Source organism: Megalobrama amblycephala, linkage group LG1 (genome assembly GCF_018812025.1).
Source record: "Megalobrama amblycephala isolate DHTTF-2021 linkage group LG1, ASM1881202v1, whole genome shotgun sequence".
NCBI lineage: Eukaryota > Metazoa > Chordata > Actinopteri > Cypriniformes > Xenocyprididae > Megalobrama > Megalobrama amblycephala.
Genome location: NC_063044.1, coordinates 26,882,503 through 26,899,721, shown reverse-complemented (window position 1 = coordinate 26,899,721; position 17,219 = coordinate 26,882,503). Strand labels below are relative to the sequence as shown.

The following is a 17,219-nucleotide window of genomic DNA, read 5'->3' as shown; positions in this document are numbered from 1 at the left end:
AGTCAAAGATTTTATATACAGAAAGCACTCATATTATTTATGAATGGGAGAAAATTCAACGAGCGATATGGCAGAATAAATCCCGCCTTCTAAATAAAAGAGCCAATCGCTGATTGATAAAGTCATTGCATCAGCTATATGTGCGCTTATGAGCGCAAATGCGCATTGGCTGGTCCAGCCTGAAAAATGTTTAGAAACAAAATTTTTGATACAGTTGTCAGATTTCACTGGTGATTTCAAATACGATATTTTGGGTATGTTTACACGACAATGATGTACTAAAATCTGAAAAGTTTTCCTTTGCATTTTTTGCATATAGATGACAACATTGTCAAAACATTCTCTGTTGACACGGATCCGTGAAAACGACTAAAAACGCTGTATTGATCATGCCAGGCCAGTAGGTGGCGATGTGACTTTGTAGAGAAACACAACACACCTATAGACTGAACACGTAATACACGTGCACATGACATTTGTAGTTTACACAGAGACGATAACAGTATCATTTTCAGAAACTTGCACTTTGAATTGCATTTTCAGGCCCCCAAAACGCTGTTGTCGTGTAAATGAACAACCAAAAACGCATTCAAAAAATATGTTTTTGAAAAGTTGAAAATGGTGTCGTGTAAACAGCCCCTTAATCTTAAGTTTGGTGAACCTGAATTTAATGTTTCCCCATTCAAAGAGAACAGCTGCACTTGCATGACCCGAGAGGCGTTTCAAAGATGGCCGCCGAGTGAAATGACTTGCCTTAAAAGGGACTTTGGCTCAGTCCAGTCATCAGAGAGGGGTCGAGTTCTGATCCAGCATTAATTAGCAGAAATATGACATTCCGCATTATACTGTAAATTCTATTTTTATGAATGGATTCTGTTGCGTTTTCCGCATCAGATATCTAGCAAACGTTTGAAGAGAAAAAGTAAAGTTGTTTGAAAGTGACGTATTATTAAAGCGAAAAGGGTCGATTTTAATTTCATGTAGAAAGCCTAATTCTCTGGTTTTTAAATCACATAAAGAGCCTTTGCAATGTTACCATGCTGATTTCATCACTTAGGTACCTGCATATGGTCTCCTGCCAGTACGACTCGGGTGCTATTAGCGGCTAACGCCAATGGCATGATGGTCTCGCACTCCATGGCTTGGGCTGCCTCGTCCAACAGGATGTGTGTGAAGATCCCTTTGGAAACACGCACATGGGAATAAAATATTAATTACATGGAGCTTCACAGGAGAAGGCATTAATAATAGATAACACACACACACATCAGCAGCCATTAACACAAAAGGATCTAGCATCCAGCAGAGGTTGTGCACATGCCATCTCATGGGAACAGATGTATAGTTTTTAGTGTGTGATTGACAGAGAACTCTCATTCAACACTGAACACAAGAGCTGACTGATGTATCAAACCTTTACACTACATTCCGTTATTTTCCATGAAACAAATTTACGCAACTTCATGATGACATTAATGCAACTTTTTTTGCCATAAAGACTGCGTTATAACACAAATGATGAAACTTTTGTCCAGCTTTTGAAACTTTGTTCAAGACGTTTTTAAGGTTTTACATTTACATTTACATTTATTCATTTGGCAGACGCTTTTATCCAAAGCGACTTACAAGTGAGGAATACAACAAGCGAGTCGTCATGACGAGGCAAATAGACAAGAAGTGCTCATAATACAAGTTATAGGCAGTGCTCAGATTATCCTAAGCTACAATAGAGAGGGATTAGAGGAAGTGAAAGGAAAGGAATAAGAATTTTTTTTTTTTTTTTTTTTTTTTTAAGATGAGGTTAAGTGCTCACGAAAGAGATGGGTTTTCAGCTGTCTTTTGAATATTGCCAGGGATTCCGCATTCCGGATGAAGGCAGGAAGATCATTCCACCAGCAAGGGACAGTGAATGAGAATGTTCTGGAAAGTGATTTCGTGCCTCTCTGTGATGGTACCACAAGCCTTCGCTCCTTTAATGAGCGCAGGTTTCTGGTACTTTCAAAAGAAGGAGACTTTCAAAAGAAGTCTGGAGACTTTCAAAAGAAGTCTCTTCTGCTCACCAAGGCTGCATTTATTTGATCAAAAATACAGTAAAAACTGTAATATTGTGAATTATTACAATTTAAAATAGCTGTTTTCTGTCTGAATATGTTAAAATGTAATTTATTCCTGTGATCAAAGCTGTATTTTCAGCATCATTGCTCCAGTCTTCAGTGTCACATGAACCTTCAGAAATTATTCTGATATGATTTGATGCTCAAGAAACATTTCTTATTATTATCAATGTTGAAAACATTTGTGCCGATTAATACTTTTGTGGAAACTTTTTTCAGAATTCTTTGATAAATATAACATAAAAAACAGCATTTATTTGAAACAGAAATAATCTGTAATATTATAAATGCATTTACTATCACGTTTGATCAATTTAATGTATGCTTGCTGAAGAAATCTATGCATTTCTCTCAAAAAAAAGACACTTTTGAATGGCAGTATAAATAACAGCATTATATTTGCCTTATAGATTTGCATCAATCAAAACTGCTCAGAAAACTCACTGCATGCCTCTACATTCATTAAAAGGTTTTAGCATAAGTATATGTAGGTAAATATTGATGTTTATTATTATGTAATGGTGATTAAATATAGTTCCTTGAGTTCCTTTAATGACAAACCATGTGGAAAATTAGTTGTTGTATAAGACATTCTTGAAATGAAAATGATGGTTCTTCTGACAAATATATATATATATATATATATATATATATATATATATATATATATATACACACACACACACACACACACATACATATATACATATATAGACACACACATATTCTTATTATTCGGCCTATAAGATATACAACCCAAAATGTTTGTGCCACTGGAGGGAATAAATATCCACCCCTCAAAACACATTAGCACAATGCCAGAAATCAGCAGTAATGACTTTAAATGAATAAGATAAGAAGGGAGACAAACGAAAAAGAAACAGAAGACAGCACTGGGTGTTAATGATGCTGAGTGTGTCAGACAGGCGAGCCGGGTCTCTTAGCAACAGATGATCCTGTGTTCAGACACATAGGAGGAAATTAGCCTCTCCTAATAAACTGTTGCAGACCCCACTGCATCGCTCCTGCAGGAGGGGTTTAATGTGGCCACGTCCAGCTGTGTTGCGCTTCTGTTGTGTCTTTCTGTTTTAATCAGATGTGTGCAGATATGAACACTAGCTGCAAGCGATGTCTTCAGCATGCCGAGAGTATGAGGGATGAAAACAAGAAACGCTGAAGATTTGCTCTGTGTGTGTGTGTGTGTGTGTGAGAGTGTGTCTGTGGCCTTGTCCACACCACACGTTTTCATCTGAAAACACATCTCCGTTTTTGCCTTTTGTCCACACTAAGAAGGCGTTTTTGTCAAGGAAAACCAAGCTTTTTGAAAACGCTCTCCAAAGTGGATAAATTTGAAAACACAGTTTTCGCATTGTAGTGTGGATGGTGAAAACGGAGGTATTTGAAAACAATGACGCATGTTTAGTCATGTGACATATTGTACCCATAGATATTTATAGTTGTACTGGCATTGTTGTGACTGCTATTTACATAACATTCTGCTTTGTAGAATCTTTGTGTTTACTCACATTTGCTGTCCTGCGTGGCAAAACATGACAGTTGCGATTTTGAGCGCAACGAGGACGTAACAGTGAGCGATGCGATGTTATTCTATGTTATTCTAATAAAATGATCTTTTTGAAAATGCTTGAAAACGCAAGTGTGAATGAGGAGCATTTTTTTAAGAGAGCGAGTGAGAGAAAGAGAAAAAGAGTGTTCTCACCTGGCTCCAGGTCAAGCTGGCAGAGGTACTGGGATGTGCTGAGTGTGACCACAACCACACGGTGACGCTCTACATCCTGCCGCGTGGGCATCTGGAAGGTGAAGTATGCTCCGGAGATCAGGCAGTACTGCTGCACCACCGGGTGTACCGTCTTCACCCAGCGGTTCCTGAAGTAAACCCTGAACAAACACAAACATTAAAGAGGCCGTTATTATGCCTTGTTTCAAAGTTTTGTTTTTGGGGTCTTCTAAAACAGGTTTTCATGTTTTTCCCATATTTGACAGTGCTTCTCAATATCGCTCCTCGTTTCCTCGCTCCTCCATCCTCCATCCTATGACCCGGAAACCGATCGATTTCAGACATCTTGAAGGACATCTCAATTCTCTAACTGCACTGCAAGGAGGCAAGGAACGAGGAGTGAGGAAGCTTCCTGAGGAGTCATGAGCGAGGGTACAGAGGTGCATCCTTCACGGAAGTGTTTCTTGTCGAGAAACCTGACGCACGCATAAATTCTCCTCCCCCTTCATATCAGTCACAATAATTTAAATGTATGCTTTAATGTATGTAGTTTAAATAAACTTTACATCTCACATATTTCAACGGAGCATCTTGCTTTATTAATATTATATATTTTTTTAATTACCAAACTTTAACAACATAAGGATAGATTCCTCAAATGCAGCTGATGACGTTTTGAAGTGACGCTAAAGGGTGCGAGGATATATCATTTCACTTGATTCAATTCATATGTCCTCGCATCTTTTCCTTGTGTCCTTCCCTTGCATCCTGAAAGGGTGGAGCTAAGACGCGAGGAAAGGAAGCGAGGATGCACAAATAAGAATTGAGAAGCACCCCTGGTCTGTCAGTATTGCTCTGTTTAGTTTCTGACTCTATGAAGCCCCTCCTTCTGAAAAGCACACAGTGCTCTGATTGGTCGGCTGGATCAGTGTGTTGTGATTGCTCAACTGCTTTGAACGTGTTTGGGAAATCCCGCCCCTTACCATAACCATGAGTTTCAACACACTAATAACTAACTAAGGCACATGCCTTGGGTGGAAATTATTTAAATGACGAATATTTCCCATTAATATTTCCCAGAAGAAAACTCAAGACAATGGAGGTGTCTCAGGGAGTTCAGAAACAGTGTTATTGATATAGAGAATAACTCCCGCTGGAGTGACTTTGTAACTTTGCAGACCTTTGTCGTGCTTAAACGACATAAATTACACACTAAAGAAAGTTGAACGCGTAAAAAAAAAAAAACTGAATAGGTCCTCTTTAAAGGGAATAGTTCACCCTAAAATGAACATTCAGTCATCATTTACTCAACCTCATGTCATCCAAACCTAACTTTTGTTCATCTTTGCAACACAAATGAAAATAATTTTAAAGGGGCCCTTGAATCAAAAATTGAATTTATCTTGGCATAGTTAAATAACAAGAGTTCAGTATATGGAAATGACATACAGTGAGTCTCAAACTCCATTGTTTCCTCCTTCTTATATAAATCTCATTTGTTTAAAAGACCTCCGGAAAACAGGCGAATCTCAACATAACACCGACTGTTACGTAACAGTCGGGATCATTATTATGTACACCCCCAATATTTGCATATGCCAGCTCATGTTCAAGGCATTACACAAGGGCAGCCATTAGACAAGGGAGCGCGTGATTTAAAGGGGGCGCAGCCTGAATCGGTGCATAGTTAATGATGCCCCAAAATGGGCAGTTAAAAAAATTAATAAAAAAAAAATCTATGGGGTATTTTGAGCTGAAACTTCAGAGACACATTCAGGGGACACCTTAGACTTATATTGCATCTTGTAAAAACTGGTTCTAGGACACCTTTAATGAAACCTCAGAGATTTCGGTCTATACATTGGAAGTCCATACTACCAAAACTTTCTTCAAAAGACACTGTGGAAGGAAACCATAAGAATCTTCAATCTATCAGTCTATCAATCTGTCAAGTGTCTTCTGAAGACACTTGATAGCTTTATATGATGGACAGATTTAATTTAGGCTTTTAGTCACATATAAACCTTGATCAACGCACACACATAGAGCACATCAAATATGATAAACGGAAGCAAAAAAAACATACTAGCAACTGCATAACAACGCCCTGGCAACCACCCACAAGTCTGTACAGCAAGCACAACTTAAACGTTTTTTATAAAATGTAAACATCCAGCTGTTAATATATTTCCCATCCAAGCAGCCCTGGTTACCTTGACAAAAAAGTCATTTCAGAGGCGAAGAAAGTTATTACATTTTGATGAAAGATAAACCAAACATTTTTCTCAGATAGCATGCACTGATGAACTGCGAACAATAGGACCGGGGTGATTCATCAACAAATTCATATCATTTTGTCTAAACAGGCAAAAATGCAAGATCCCAAGTCAGAGAGAACGGAGTAACAGACTCGTGTGGGTGGTGTGCCAAAGGAACCTTGAACTATGAGAAAAACAGGAGATTTTAAAATAATCTGGATGACTAACATGACTAACATCAACGAAACTGCATAATTTTTCTTCCATGACTTGCAGTTTTCAAACGTTTTAAGTGAAACCTAGATGCGAAGTATTGCGTCCAATCACCATTTAGAAAGACCTCCCTGTATTTCAGTCTTTAGGGATGTCAAAAGTACCAGTACTTCAATACCAAGTCAATACTAAAAAAAAAAAAAAATGAAAATAATGTATCAATACTAATGTATTTTCCCTCATTGTTATTTTAGTATTATTTATACACAAGATTATTTATTAATATTCTTTTTTAGTTCTATAGCTTCAGTTTTCATTTTAATTTTAGTTGACCTTTTAGTCATTTTATGCATTTTTTTTTTTTAAATGTTAAAATGATTTTCCTTTATTTTTATTTCAGTTTTATTAATTTTAGTACAACTTAATTAGAAGATTTGCCTTGGAAACTTAATAAATTAAGTATTAATTTTTTAAGTTCAGTTTTTTTTTCATCTAATATTTATTTATTTTATTTAGTTTCAGCTTTATTTCAATGAATGAAAACTGTTTTTAATAGTTTTAGAAAACAACCAACACTGACTTTTCTACAGTATGTTCCACAGTCAAAGTAAATGTGCAAGAGGAACAGTGCTTTCACACATTTAAACTATAAATATTGAACTTGAAATGTAAATATTCTTGTGTACTACAATTATTTTGAAAAGGTGGTATTGTGTTACCTGAGAGGTCGTGCGTGTGGATTGCCAGCCTCCACGTATGGATGAAGGTAATCTTTAATGTACAGATCTGCGGCGCTGTTTGAATGTGTACAGATCAGAACCCTGGAAGAAAGAGGAGAAAACCATCATTAGCACTCCTTGAGACAAAGCTGCTTTAATCAGTACAAATCCAGCTAAATGTCTTAAGTTCAATTCCCTCTGTTCTTCCAGACTATTTTCTCATGATTAGCAAGGAATGCTTCAGGATCGATACAAGTTAAGCTCTATTGACAACATCTGTGCAGTGCTGTTTTCACCACAGGAAATTGAGTCGTCACTCAAAACACACACACAAAAATGTTTTCCCACTTACAATGGAAGTCTATGGGGCAAGACATTTGTAAAGAGACAAGGTTAGTAAGCAAATTACACTAGTTTCATGTTAACATGCATAAAGTTTAAGGCTAGTGGCTATAGTTTTGAAAGAAATGTGTTTTTTTAATATTTATCATGGTGTAATGTCTTGCCCCATAGATTTTCATTGTTTCTTGCTTTGTTTTCACTGTGGGATGTGTGGAAATGATTTCAATTCGTTTAAAGCTGACCCTGCAAAAATGTGTTTTCCCGCTCACCGTGTCTCAGGCTGCTTGAGGATGTGTTTGACAGCCTGGGCCAGCGTGAAGGTTTTGCCCGTGCCGTAGGGTCCGATGATGAGCACCGGAGGGAGGTTGATGGAGAGGGGGGTGGTGATGGCCAGAATAGCCTCCTTCTGCTTGGCATTAAGACGGGGATCCAGCTGCTCATCCCACTGCCTGTGGCACCGGAGGGAGAACTTACACGGGCTACAAACGCACAAATGCGCCCTGCCAACGCAGCTGCCACTCACAGAAATAGAGACGTCTGTGAGCGAACTAGAGCTGCTGGACAAGCAGATATTATTCATGTCCTGTGTCACTTTAGGAACAAAAGACTTTTTATCTTACAATTCTCAAGAAAATTATGAGAACTGTGAGATATATACACAGAATTCCAAAATGTTAACGATTGCAAGAAATAAACGTAGAATTGCGAGATATAAACTCAGATTTCCAAAATGTTAATTCGTTATAGTGTGAAAAATTAGGAATTGCAAAATGTTAACTTGCTATAATAAGAAATAAATCTGCGAGAAATAACCTCAGAATTCCAAAATGTTAATTCACTATAGTGAGAAATAAACTCAGAATTTCAAGAAATAAACTCAGTTGTGAGGAATAACCTCCAAATTCTGAGAAAAAGGATAGAATTGAAAGACAAACTCAGACTTGCAATATAAACTCAAAATTGAGAAATATAAACTCAGAATTGCAAGAAATAAACTCAGAATTCCAAAATGTTAACTTGCTGTTAAGAGTTGTCAAAAGCACCGAATTCGGTACTGAAATTTTAAAAATGTGATGCTTTGAGCACTGTTGAGTGGATTCGTAAACGCCTCTGATTGGCCAACGTGTTCACGCGCTCATCGGATATGTCTGTGATTGGGTACAATGATCAACACACAGGAGGGTTTGAAAGCACACGAAAGTGTTTGAATTTGAAAGTGTTTTGAAAGCGGAAGCTTTTGAAAGCAGGCATCTATTGCGGACTAGTCCGCCGATAGTCCGTCTGCTTTCAAACGCTCCTGTGTCTATCTGTGTAAGCGCTCGGTGAAGAGCTTCATTGATGACTTTTTACTATGTTTTTACAGCGTTGATCATTTAAGCCAATCACAGACATATCTGATGAGCACGTGAACACAATGGCCAATCAGAGGTGTTTACAAATCCGCTCAACAGTGCTCAAAGCTTCACATTTTTAAAATTTCAGTACCGACTAGGTACAGAAGTCAGAACTTTTGACAACTCTACTTGCTATAGTGAGAAATAAACTCAGACTTGCAAGAAATAAACTCAGAATTGAGAGATGTTTACTTGCTATTGTGAGAAATCAACTCAATTGCAAGGAATAACCTCCGAATTCTGAGAAAAAGGATAGAATTGAAAGACAAACTCAGAATTGCAATAAACAGGGAAGAGTTTGAATTTGAAAGCGTTTTGAAAGTGGGAGCATTTGAAAGCAGGCGTCTATCAGTGGACTGGTCCGTGATAGATGCCTGCTTTCAAATAATCCCTTGCGTATCTGTGTAAGCACTCGATGAAGAGCTTCATTGATGACTTTTTACTACGTTTTTACAATGTTGATCATTTAAGCCAATCACAGACATATCCAATGAGCCATGAACACAACGGCCAATCAGAGGTGTTTACGAATCCGTGTCACATTTTTAAAATTTCAGTACCGACTAGGTACCTAAGTCGGCACTTTTGACAAGTGAGATAGTGAGAAATAAACTCAGAATTGCGAGATATAAACTCAGACTTGCAAAAAATAAACTCAGAATTGAGAGATGATAACTAGCTATTGCGAGAAAGTCAGAATTGCGAGCAATAACCTCCGTATTCTGAGAAAAAGGATACAATTGCGAGAAATAAACTCAGACTTGCAATATAAACTCAGAATTGCGAAAAATAAACTCAATTGTGAGAAATAACCTCTGAATTCTGAGAAAGAAAATAGAATTGAAAGAAATAAACTCACTTAAAGGTGCCCTAGAACTTTTTTTAAAAAGATGTAATATAAGTCTAAGGTGTCCCCTGAATGTGTCTGTGAAGTTTCAGCTCAAAATACCCCATAGATTTTTTTTTATTAATTTTTTTAACTGCCTATTTTGGGGCATCATTATAAATGAGCCGATTCAGGGCTACTGGCCCTTTAATTCTCCTGCTCCACGCCCACGGAGCTCGCGCTTGCCTTGAACAGTGCATAAACAAAGTTTACACAGCTAATATAACCCTCAAATGGATCTTTACAAAGTGTTCGTCATGCATGCGGCATGCATGCGTCGGATTATGTGAGTATTGTATACTGTTATATTGTTTACATTGATTCTGAATGAGTTTGATAGTGCTCCGTGGCTAACGGCTAATGCTACACTGTTGGAGAGATTTATAAAGAATGAAGTTGTGTTTATGCATTATACAGACTGCAAGTGTTTAATAATGAAAATAGCGACGGCTCTTGTCTCCGTGAATACAGTAATAAATGATGGTAACTTTAACCACATTTAACAGTACATTAGCAACATGCTAACGAAACATTTAGAAAGACAATTTACAAATATCACTAAAAATATCATGATATCATGGATCATGTCAGTTATTATTGCTCCATCTGCCATTTTTCGCTGTTGTTCTTGCTTACCTAGTCTGTTGATTCACCTGTGCAGATCCAGACGTTACTGCCTGCTCTTGTGTAATGCCTTTCATAATGTTGGGAACATGGGCTGGCATATGCAAATATTGGGGGCGTACATATTAATGATCCCGACTGTTACGTAACAGTCGGTGTTATGTTGAGATTCGCCTGTTCTTCGGAGGTCTTTTAAACAAATGAGATTTATATAAGAAGGAGGAAACAATGGAGTTTGAGACTCACTGTATGTCATTTCCATGTACTGAACTCTTGTTATTTAACTATGCTGAGGTAAATTAAATTTTTCATTCGAGGGCACCTTTAAAATATAAACTCAGAATTGATAGAAATAAATTCAGAATTGCGAGATTTTAACTCGCTACTGCGAGAAATAAACTCAGAATTGATAGAAATAAACTCAGAATTGTGAGATTTTAACTCGCTATTGTGAGAAATATACCCAGAATTATGAGGTTAAAACTCAGAACTCAGAATTATGAGAAAAAAGTTAGAATTGCAAGATTTAAATCAGAATTTTGAGATCTCAGAATAAACAAAGCAATTCCAATCTGGTCCTTGCAGCATTGTTGCTCGGGCCCAAATTATGGAAAAGATGTCAGAATTGCGAGAAATTAACTCAGAATTGCAAGATAACTCATTATTATGGGAAATAAACTCAGAATTTTGAGAACAAGTTAGAATTGCAAGAAATAAACTCAGACTCATGAGAAAAAAGTTACAATTGTGAGAAATAAACAGACTATATAACGACAGATATAAACTCAGAATTGCAAGATGTTGACTCGTTACAGTGAGAAATAAACTCAAAATTACGGGGAAAAAGCCAGAATTGCGAGATGTAAACTTAGAATTACAAGGTATTAAGTCATGAATGCAAGAAATAAAGTCAGACTTGTGAGATATAAATCAGAATTGTGAGATTTAAACTTGCAATTGCAAGATTTTATTTTTTTCCCGGTGGCAGAAACAAGCTTCCATAAAAGACAGTGCCAATCACTAAAGCGAAGGGAGTCTTTGTTGGAAGAGGAACTACTGAAAGGAGGTGTGTGTAAAATCACTCATTTGGGTTTTTGCGTGTGCTCGTACCTGTTGGGACTCCAGGGTATTGTGGGAGTGAGGCTGACATCTGGAAACAGGATGCTGTTATCTCTGATGCGATCCAGAGCGTAGTGCATCTCACACAGAGGAAGTCTGTTCAACTGAAACTGCAGCTCCACCTTGCATCCAAACACAAACACACCTGCTGTTCAAACAGACTCTGCCAAGACTTTCTGTATTTATTTGCACACGCTTTTATAGCAGCACCTGCCATGTGCTACAGACAATACCTCAAACAGATGACTGAAAATGCCTTTTAAAGAAAAGGAACAATTGGAATGAAAAAGATTTATAGGGCTTTTGCCCAATTTACATACACAGCAATTGTGATTAATCCATTTTCATCCCACCTGGATTGTTTCAAAACCCATGTAATGTTCTGGGACAATTTGACAATCATTTAAGGAACAGTGTCAAATGATCATACATGACAACAAAAGCCCAGCCCACACAGGGATTCCACCAGACAAAAGGATTTAACACTAAATACATCGAGAGAGAGAGAGAGATAGAGAGTGTGTGTGTGTGTTATGCTGGAGGGCACAGTGATAAATAGGATCAGTTAGACGGAGTAAAATGGGTAAATTAGGCCAAATCCTGCTCTTTGTAGGGCAGCCTGCTTGGTGATGGCGTCTCTGGGGTTTCTGCCGTCACAGTTCAATTTACAATGGTAAATGGCATAAACACTGCTTAAACTAATCCTATCTCTGGCATGTCTCTCTATGATGTGATAACTGAGACTGTACACAACAACAGAAAGAAAAAGAAAGAAAAAAAAAGCTAAAACATCTCACTGTTTACATCAACACTGACAATCAACTTGCAATGACTTTTTCCAACAAGAGAAAAGCTTGACAAGAGAAACATAAAATATTTAACAGTTTGAAAGTTACACGACTTAGGAAGTTTGTGAGACATGAAGTTAAAACACATGGGCCCCAGGTGGTTGCTAAAGATGTATGCGAGATGCTAAAGATGTATGCTATGCTAGGGTGTTTTGGCTAGTTTATGTTGCTATGGAGTTGTGGTGGGTTGCTAGGGCATTGCTAATTGAATTCTAAGGTGTTCTGGCTGGTTGCTAGTGTAGGGTATTCCAGTCAGTTTATAAGAGTTGATAGAGGTTACTACCGTTTTATAACTGGTCACTAGGGTGTTGCTAGGTTGGATGTTCTGGGTGGTTTCTATGGTGTTCTGGCTGTTTTATAAGAGTAGACAGAAGTTGCTAGGGTGTTCTGTCTTGTTGCTAGGCTAGAGTATTCAAGTCGGTTTATAAGAGTTGATAGTGGTTACTTTTTGAGGGGTTTTTTGTTTTTGTAGGTTGGATGTTTTGGCTAGTTGCTAGGGTGTTCTGGATATTTTATAAGAGTAGATAGAAGTTGCTGTTCTGTCTGGTTGCTAGGCAAGGGTATTTCTAGTTGGTTTGTAAGAGTTGATAGAGGTTTTTAGGTTTTTTTTTTTTAACTGGTCACTAGGGTGTTGCTAAGTTGGATGTTTTGGCTGGTTGCTAGGGTGTTCTGGCTATTGTATAAGAGTAGATAGAAGTTGCTAGGGTGTTCTGTCTGGTTGCTCGGGTATTCCAGTCAATATATAAGAGTTGATACAGGTTACTAGGTTTTTTTTTTATAACTGGTCACTAGGGCGTTGCTAGGTTGGATGTTCTGGGTGGTTGCTAGGGTGTTTTGGCTGTTTTATAAGAGTAGACAGAAGTTGCAAGGGTGTTCTGTCTTGTTGCTAGGCTAGAGTATTCCAGTCAGTTTATAAGAGTTGATATAGGTTACTAGTTTTTTTTTTTTTTTTTAACTGGTCACTAGGGCGTTGCTAGGTTGGATGTTCTGGCTGGTAGCTAGGGTGATCTGGCTAGCTTATAAGAGTAGACAGAAGTTGCAAGGGTGTTCTGTCTTGTTGCTAGGCTAGAGTATTCCAGTCAGTTTATAAGAGTTGATAGGGGTTACTACTGTTTTATAACTGGTCACTAGGGCGTTGCTAGGTTGGATGTTCTGGGTGGTTGCTAGGGTGTTTTGGCTGTTTTATAAGAGTAGACAGAAGTTGCAAGGGTGTTCTGTCTTGTTGCTAGGCTAGAGTATTCCAGTCAGTTTATAAGAGTTGATAGAGGTTACTAGGGTTTTTTTTTTTAACTGGTCACTAGGGCGTTGCTAGGTTGGATGTTCTGGCTGGTAGCTAGGGTGATCTGGCTAGCTTATAAGAGTAGACAGAAGTTGCTAGGGTATTCCAGTCAGTTTATAAGAGTTGATAGAGGTTACTAAGATTTTTCAACTGGTCACTACGCCGTTGCTAGGTTGGATGTTCTGACTGGTTGCTAGGGTGTTCTGGCTACTTTACTGGAGATGATAGAAGTTGCTAGGGAGTTCTTGTGGGTTGCTAGGGCATTGCTAATTAGTTTCTTAGGTGTTCTGGTCAATTGCTATACACTGCTAAGATGTTCTGTCTGGTTGCAAATGATAGGGTGTCCAAGCTGGATTACAGAAGTAAATAGAAGTTGTTATGGAGTTCTGGTGGGTTGCTAGGGCGTTGCTAATTGGTTTTTAGGGTGATCTGGCTGGTTGCTAGGTGTGGCTATAGAGTGCAACAGTCGGGGCCAGAGAGTAAATATCCCATTCATTTTCTCCATAGGGAAAGATTTGGTAACTCAAACCTTTAAAGACATCCTTACTGTGACAAACAAGGTTGTTAACAGATGTATTTGCTTCTTTTGAAAAAAATATTTAAAATCTGATTTTTAAAATTCCTGGTGAAAAACTACATTACCCATGATGCTGTAGAGAAAATTCCTCAAATCAGAGAGTCCCCACAAGCTAAATGGGCCAAAGGAGCCTATTAGCTCCACCCACTCCAATGAAGCACTGCAAAACTCTTTTAGCACTCTCAAAACACTTACATTTTTGTGTATATGTGCAAAACAGGTGCATATTTTGCAATAAACTTAAAATATATATTGTTTTATATATACACGAGCAACATTTTTAAATAATTTGTTTTATATTTTACCATCAGTTTTAATTTGATTATGCTGTCCGCAATGCTTCATGGAATTGTAGTTCTTTCCCCTCACTAAAACCGTTAAATACACAGTCTTGAACTTTTGTATTTTTCTCATACTTTTGAAATACTTATTTGCTTCAAATGAAAGTTTGTAGTGCTGTGATTCTCCTTGTAGCTGGTTGGCTTGGTTCATGGCTCATAGCACTTTAACAAAGACTATTTTGAAATTCCTACGGAAGAAATAAATGGAAAAAATACTTCTGGAAACAGTGCCGCTGAAAAAGTGGACGGGCGCTGTTACACTCTATAGGTTTTTAGGGTGCTCTGGCTATTTTAAATGACTAGATAAAAGTTGCTAGAGAGTTTCTGGGTGGTTACCAAGCTTTTTGACAAGCCAACAAAATTATCGTTTGTGTTTTGGTGTCTACTTGAATGATGTTATAACATACCTGTAGCTCCTGATCCGCCACCAGCCCCAGCTCATCACAGCAGTCCTTACAGATCCGCAGGAAGATGTAGTCCTTCGTCTTTTCCTCAATCAGGGCTTCGTACACGCGCTCCTTGGCTCCGGCTGTCTGGTTCTGACCCATCCGCTCCCTGAAGACGGGCAGCAGCAGCACAGAGTTGACCTTTGTCATGACCAGTCGCCCAGCCAGCGTATCTTCAGACAGCGTCTCTGTCAGCTTAAAGCGTGCAAACAGCTGTCCATTCTGAGCGTATTTGGCGCCACCAGAAATGCCAGTCAACATAAAGCTTGTCACCAGTTGCAGGTTAACCTTGATGTTGAACCTATGAAGAAAAGCAGCACGTTTAGGAAAACATGATATTGCAACGTGGGATAACAGTTACTGTGGATCACTGTGCAGCACCAATAGAGGCTGACTACTGGCCATAGTTCGCATCAGGAACTATATTGTCTGGAAGAATAATACATCAATAATTAAATCGCAATACTGAACAAAATCTCATGTAAAACACCTACACTTTCCATCTTCCATTTAAAAAAACAATGCTGACTTGCTTTTTCAAATAGGACCACCAATGACCTCTAGTGGTAACAAGTTGGAATTATTATAAAGACGATTAAATAACATGTCAGAATTGTGCCTTAATAAAAAAATGCAATTTAATGCATAATAACCCAAGTTTTATGCAAATATCTGGAAATCATAATTTTTTGGATGCTTATGTATCCATGTCAAACCACAGAGATGCATGCTGGTCTGTTATTGTGCCATTATCAACTTCATATTTACCCACCCCTACATTTCACATTATGAAAGCAAACTATGACTGGTTGATGTCAGTCGAAAAGCCACTTTCTTGTTTAAGCAGACGGTTCCTGTGGACCAGACGTGATGGACTACTCACTTGCTGACTTCTTTGTACTGAGCGATCTCCTCGATGTAGAGCAGGTCATGCAGGCGGGGCTGGTAATTGTCTCTGGTGAGGGTTTTGTCCAGCACAGACTGGGTGAAGAGCTGGTCGGCTGAGAGGGGGATCTGATAGCGGGTCAGTAGACTGCGCTCTAGATCCATGTTCTCATTGGGGACAAACTCCACGATGGTTTTACATGACGAGTCCCAGCGCTTAGCCGTCATCAGGAGCTGCTGTCGAGCCTGCATCAAGTGCTCCAGATCTGTGGGATTATAGGTAGTAGTTAATGGTAAATTGCTGATCTAGGGTCCAACTTGGCAATATGTTGATATGTATGCAGTTGGGATCTTTAGGAAGATGTACATTTCAAAGCCAAGAGTCAAAACACTCTAGAATGATAATGGTTAGAGGGATAGAGAAAATAAAGTCTAATTATTTACACATAATCATGTCTAAATATCCCAGTAGAGGAGATAACTGGTAGAAACAGTATTAGCAAATAATAACTTACTTTCTGTAGAGCTACAATGAAGTTACATTATAGCTGAAAACACTATAACTTAAAAGTCTGGGGTCAGTAAGATTTATTATGTTTTTTCTCATGTTCACCAAGGCTGCATTTATTTGATCAAAAATGCAGTAAAAACAGTAATATTGGAAAATATTATTACAATTTAAAAGTTTTCTATGTGAATATATATTAAAGGTCCCATTTTTCGTGGTTTTTTGAAGCTTTGATTGTGTTTATAGTGTGCAATATAACATGTGTTCATGTTTCGCGTGTAAAAAAACACAGTATTTTTCACATAATTTACTTATCTGTATACCGCTGTTTCCAGTGTCATAAAAACGGGCTGATGACTTCCTTGTTCGATGAAGTCCCTCCTTCAGAAATACGTAACGAGTTCTGATTGTGCCAGCGGTTCCTGTGTTGTGATTCGACAGCAGCTTCTGCTCCATCTTTCAAGAATAATCTTTGTGCGAGTCCGGCATTAAACTGATTGAGATTGAGGAAGCTATCCTCAGCAAAATGTGCTGCACATAGTTTTACATGTGGATTATAATTTTCGGGAACCGAGTTAAACATAAATTGTAACCATTGATCTCTAAGTACAGCGTCCCTGGGAAGGCCAAACAAAGGTGATTGGACTGCGGGATGAAAATAACAGCGTTTCGACGACATGGCGACAAACACACTCTACAAACGCAACTCTTGCTCTTCTCCGTGGGAGCGCAACAAGACCACGGCCCCCTTTTTTGTGTATTCCTGTGGGCGGAGGTTAGTCAAAAAACTGTTTTAGTGACGTCATTAAAGAAGGAAGTAGAGGGATGTAGTCCAAACTGGCCGTTCGATGTAGGCGACTTCTGTTAAATAAAATATCTCGCTTGGCATTGAACTTTGAGCTTTAAAATGTTACAGATTTTATTTATA

At 38.3% G+C, this 17,219-nt stretch overlaps 1 protein-coding gene across 1 annotated transcript in view; it reads right to left on the bottom strand.

The window, feature by feature from the left end:
• Window positions 1-17,219, bottom strand: part of helz (helicase with zinc finger) — a 63,290-nt gene that overhangs the window by 35,522 nt on the left and 10,549 nt on the right. Inside the window, 7 exon segments of the mRNA XM_048186872.1 lie at window positions 1,062-1,180; window positions 3,835-4,013; window positions 7,043-7,144; window positions 7,654-7,833; window positions 11,399-11,529; window positions 14,860-15,199; window positions 15,782-16,049. Coding sequence (XP_048042829.1) covers window positions 1,062-1,180; window positions 3,835-4,013; window positions 7,043-7,144; window positions 7,654-7,833; window positions 11,399-11,529; window positions 14,860-15,199; window positions 15,782-16,049 — 1,319 coding nt within the window.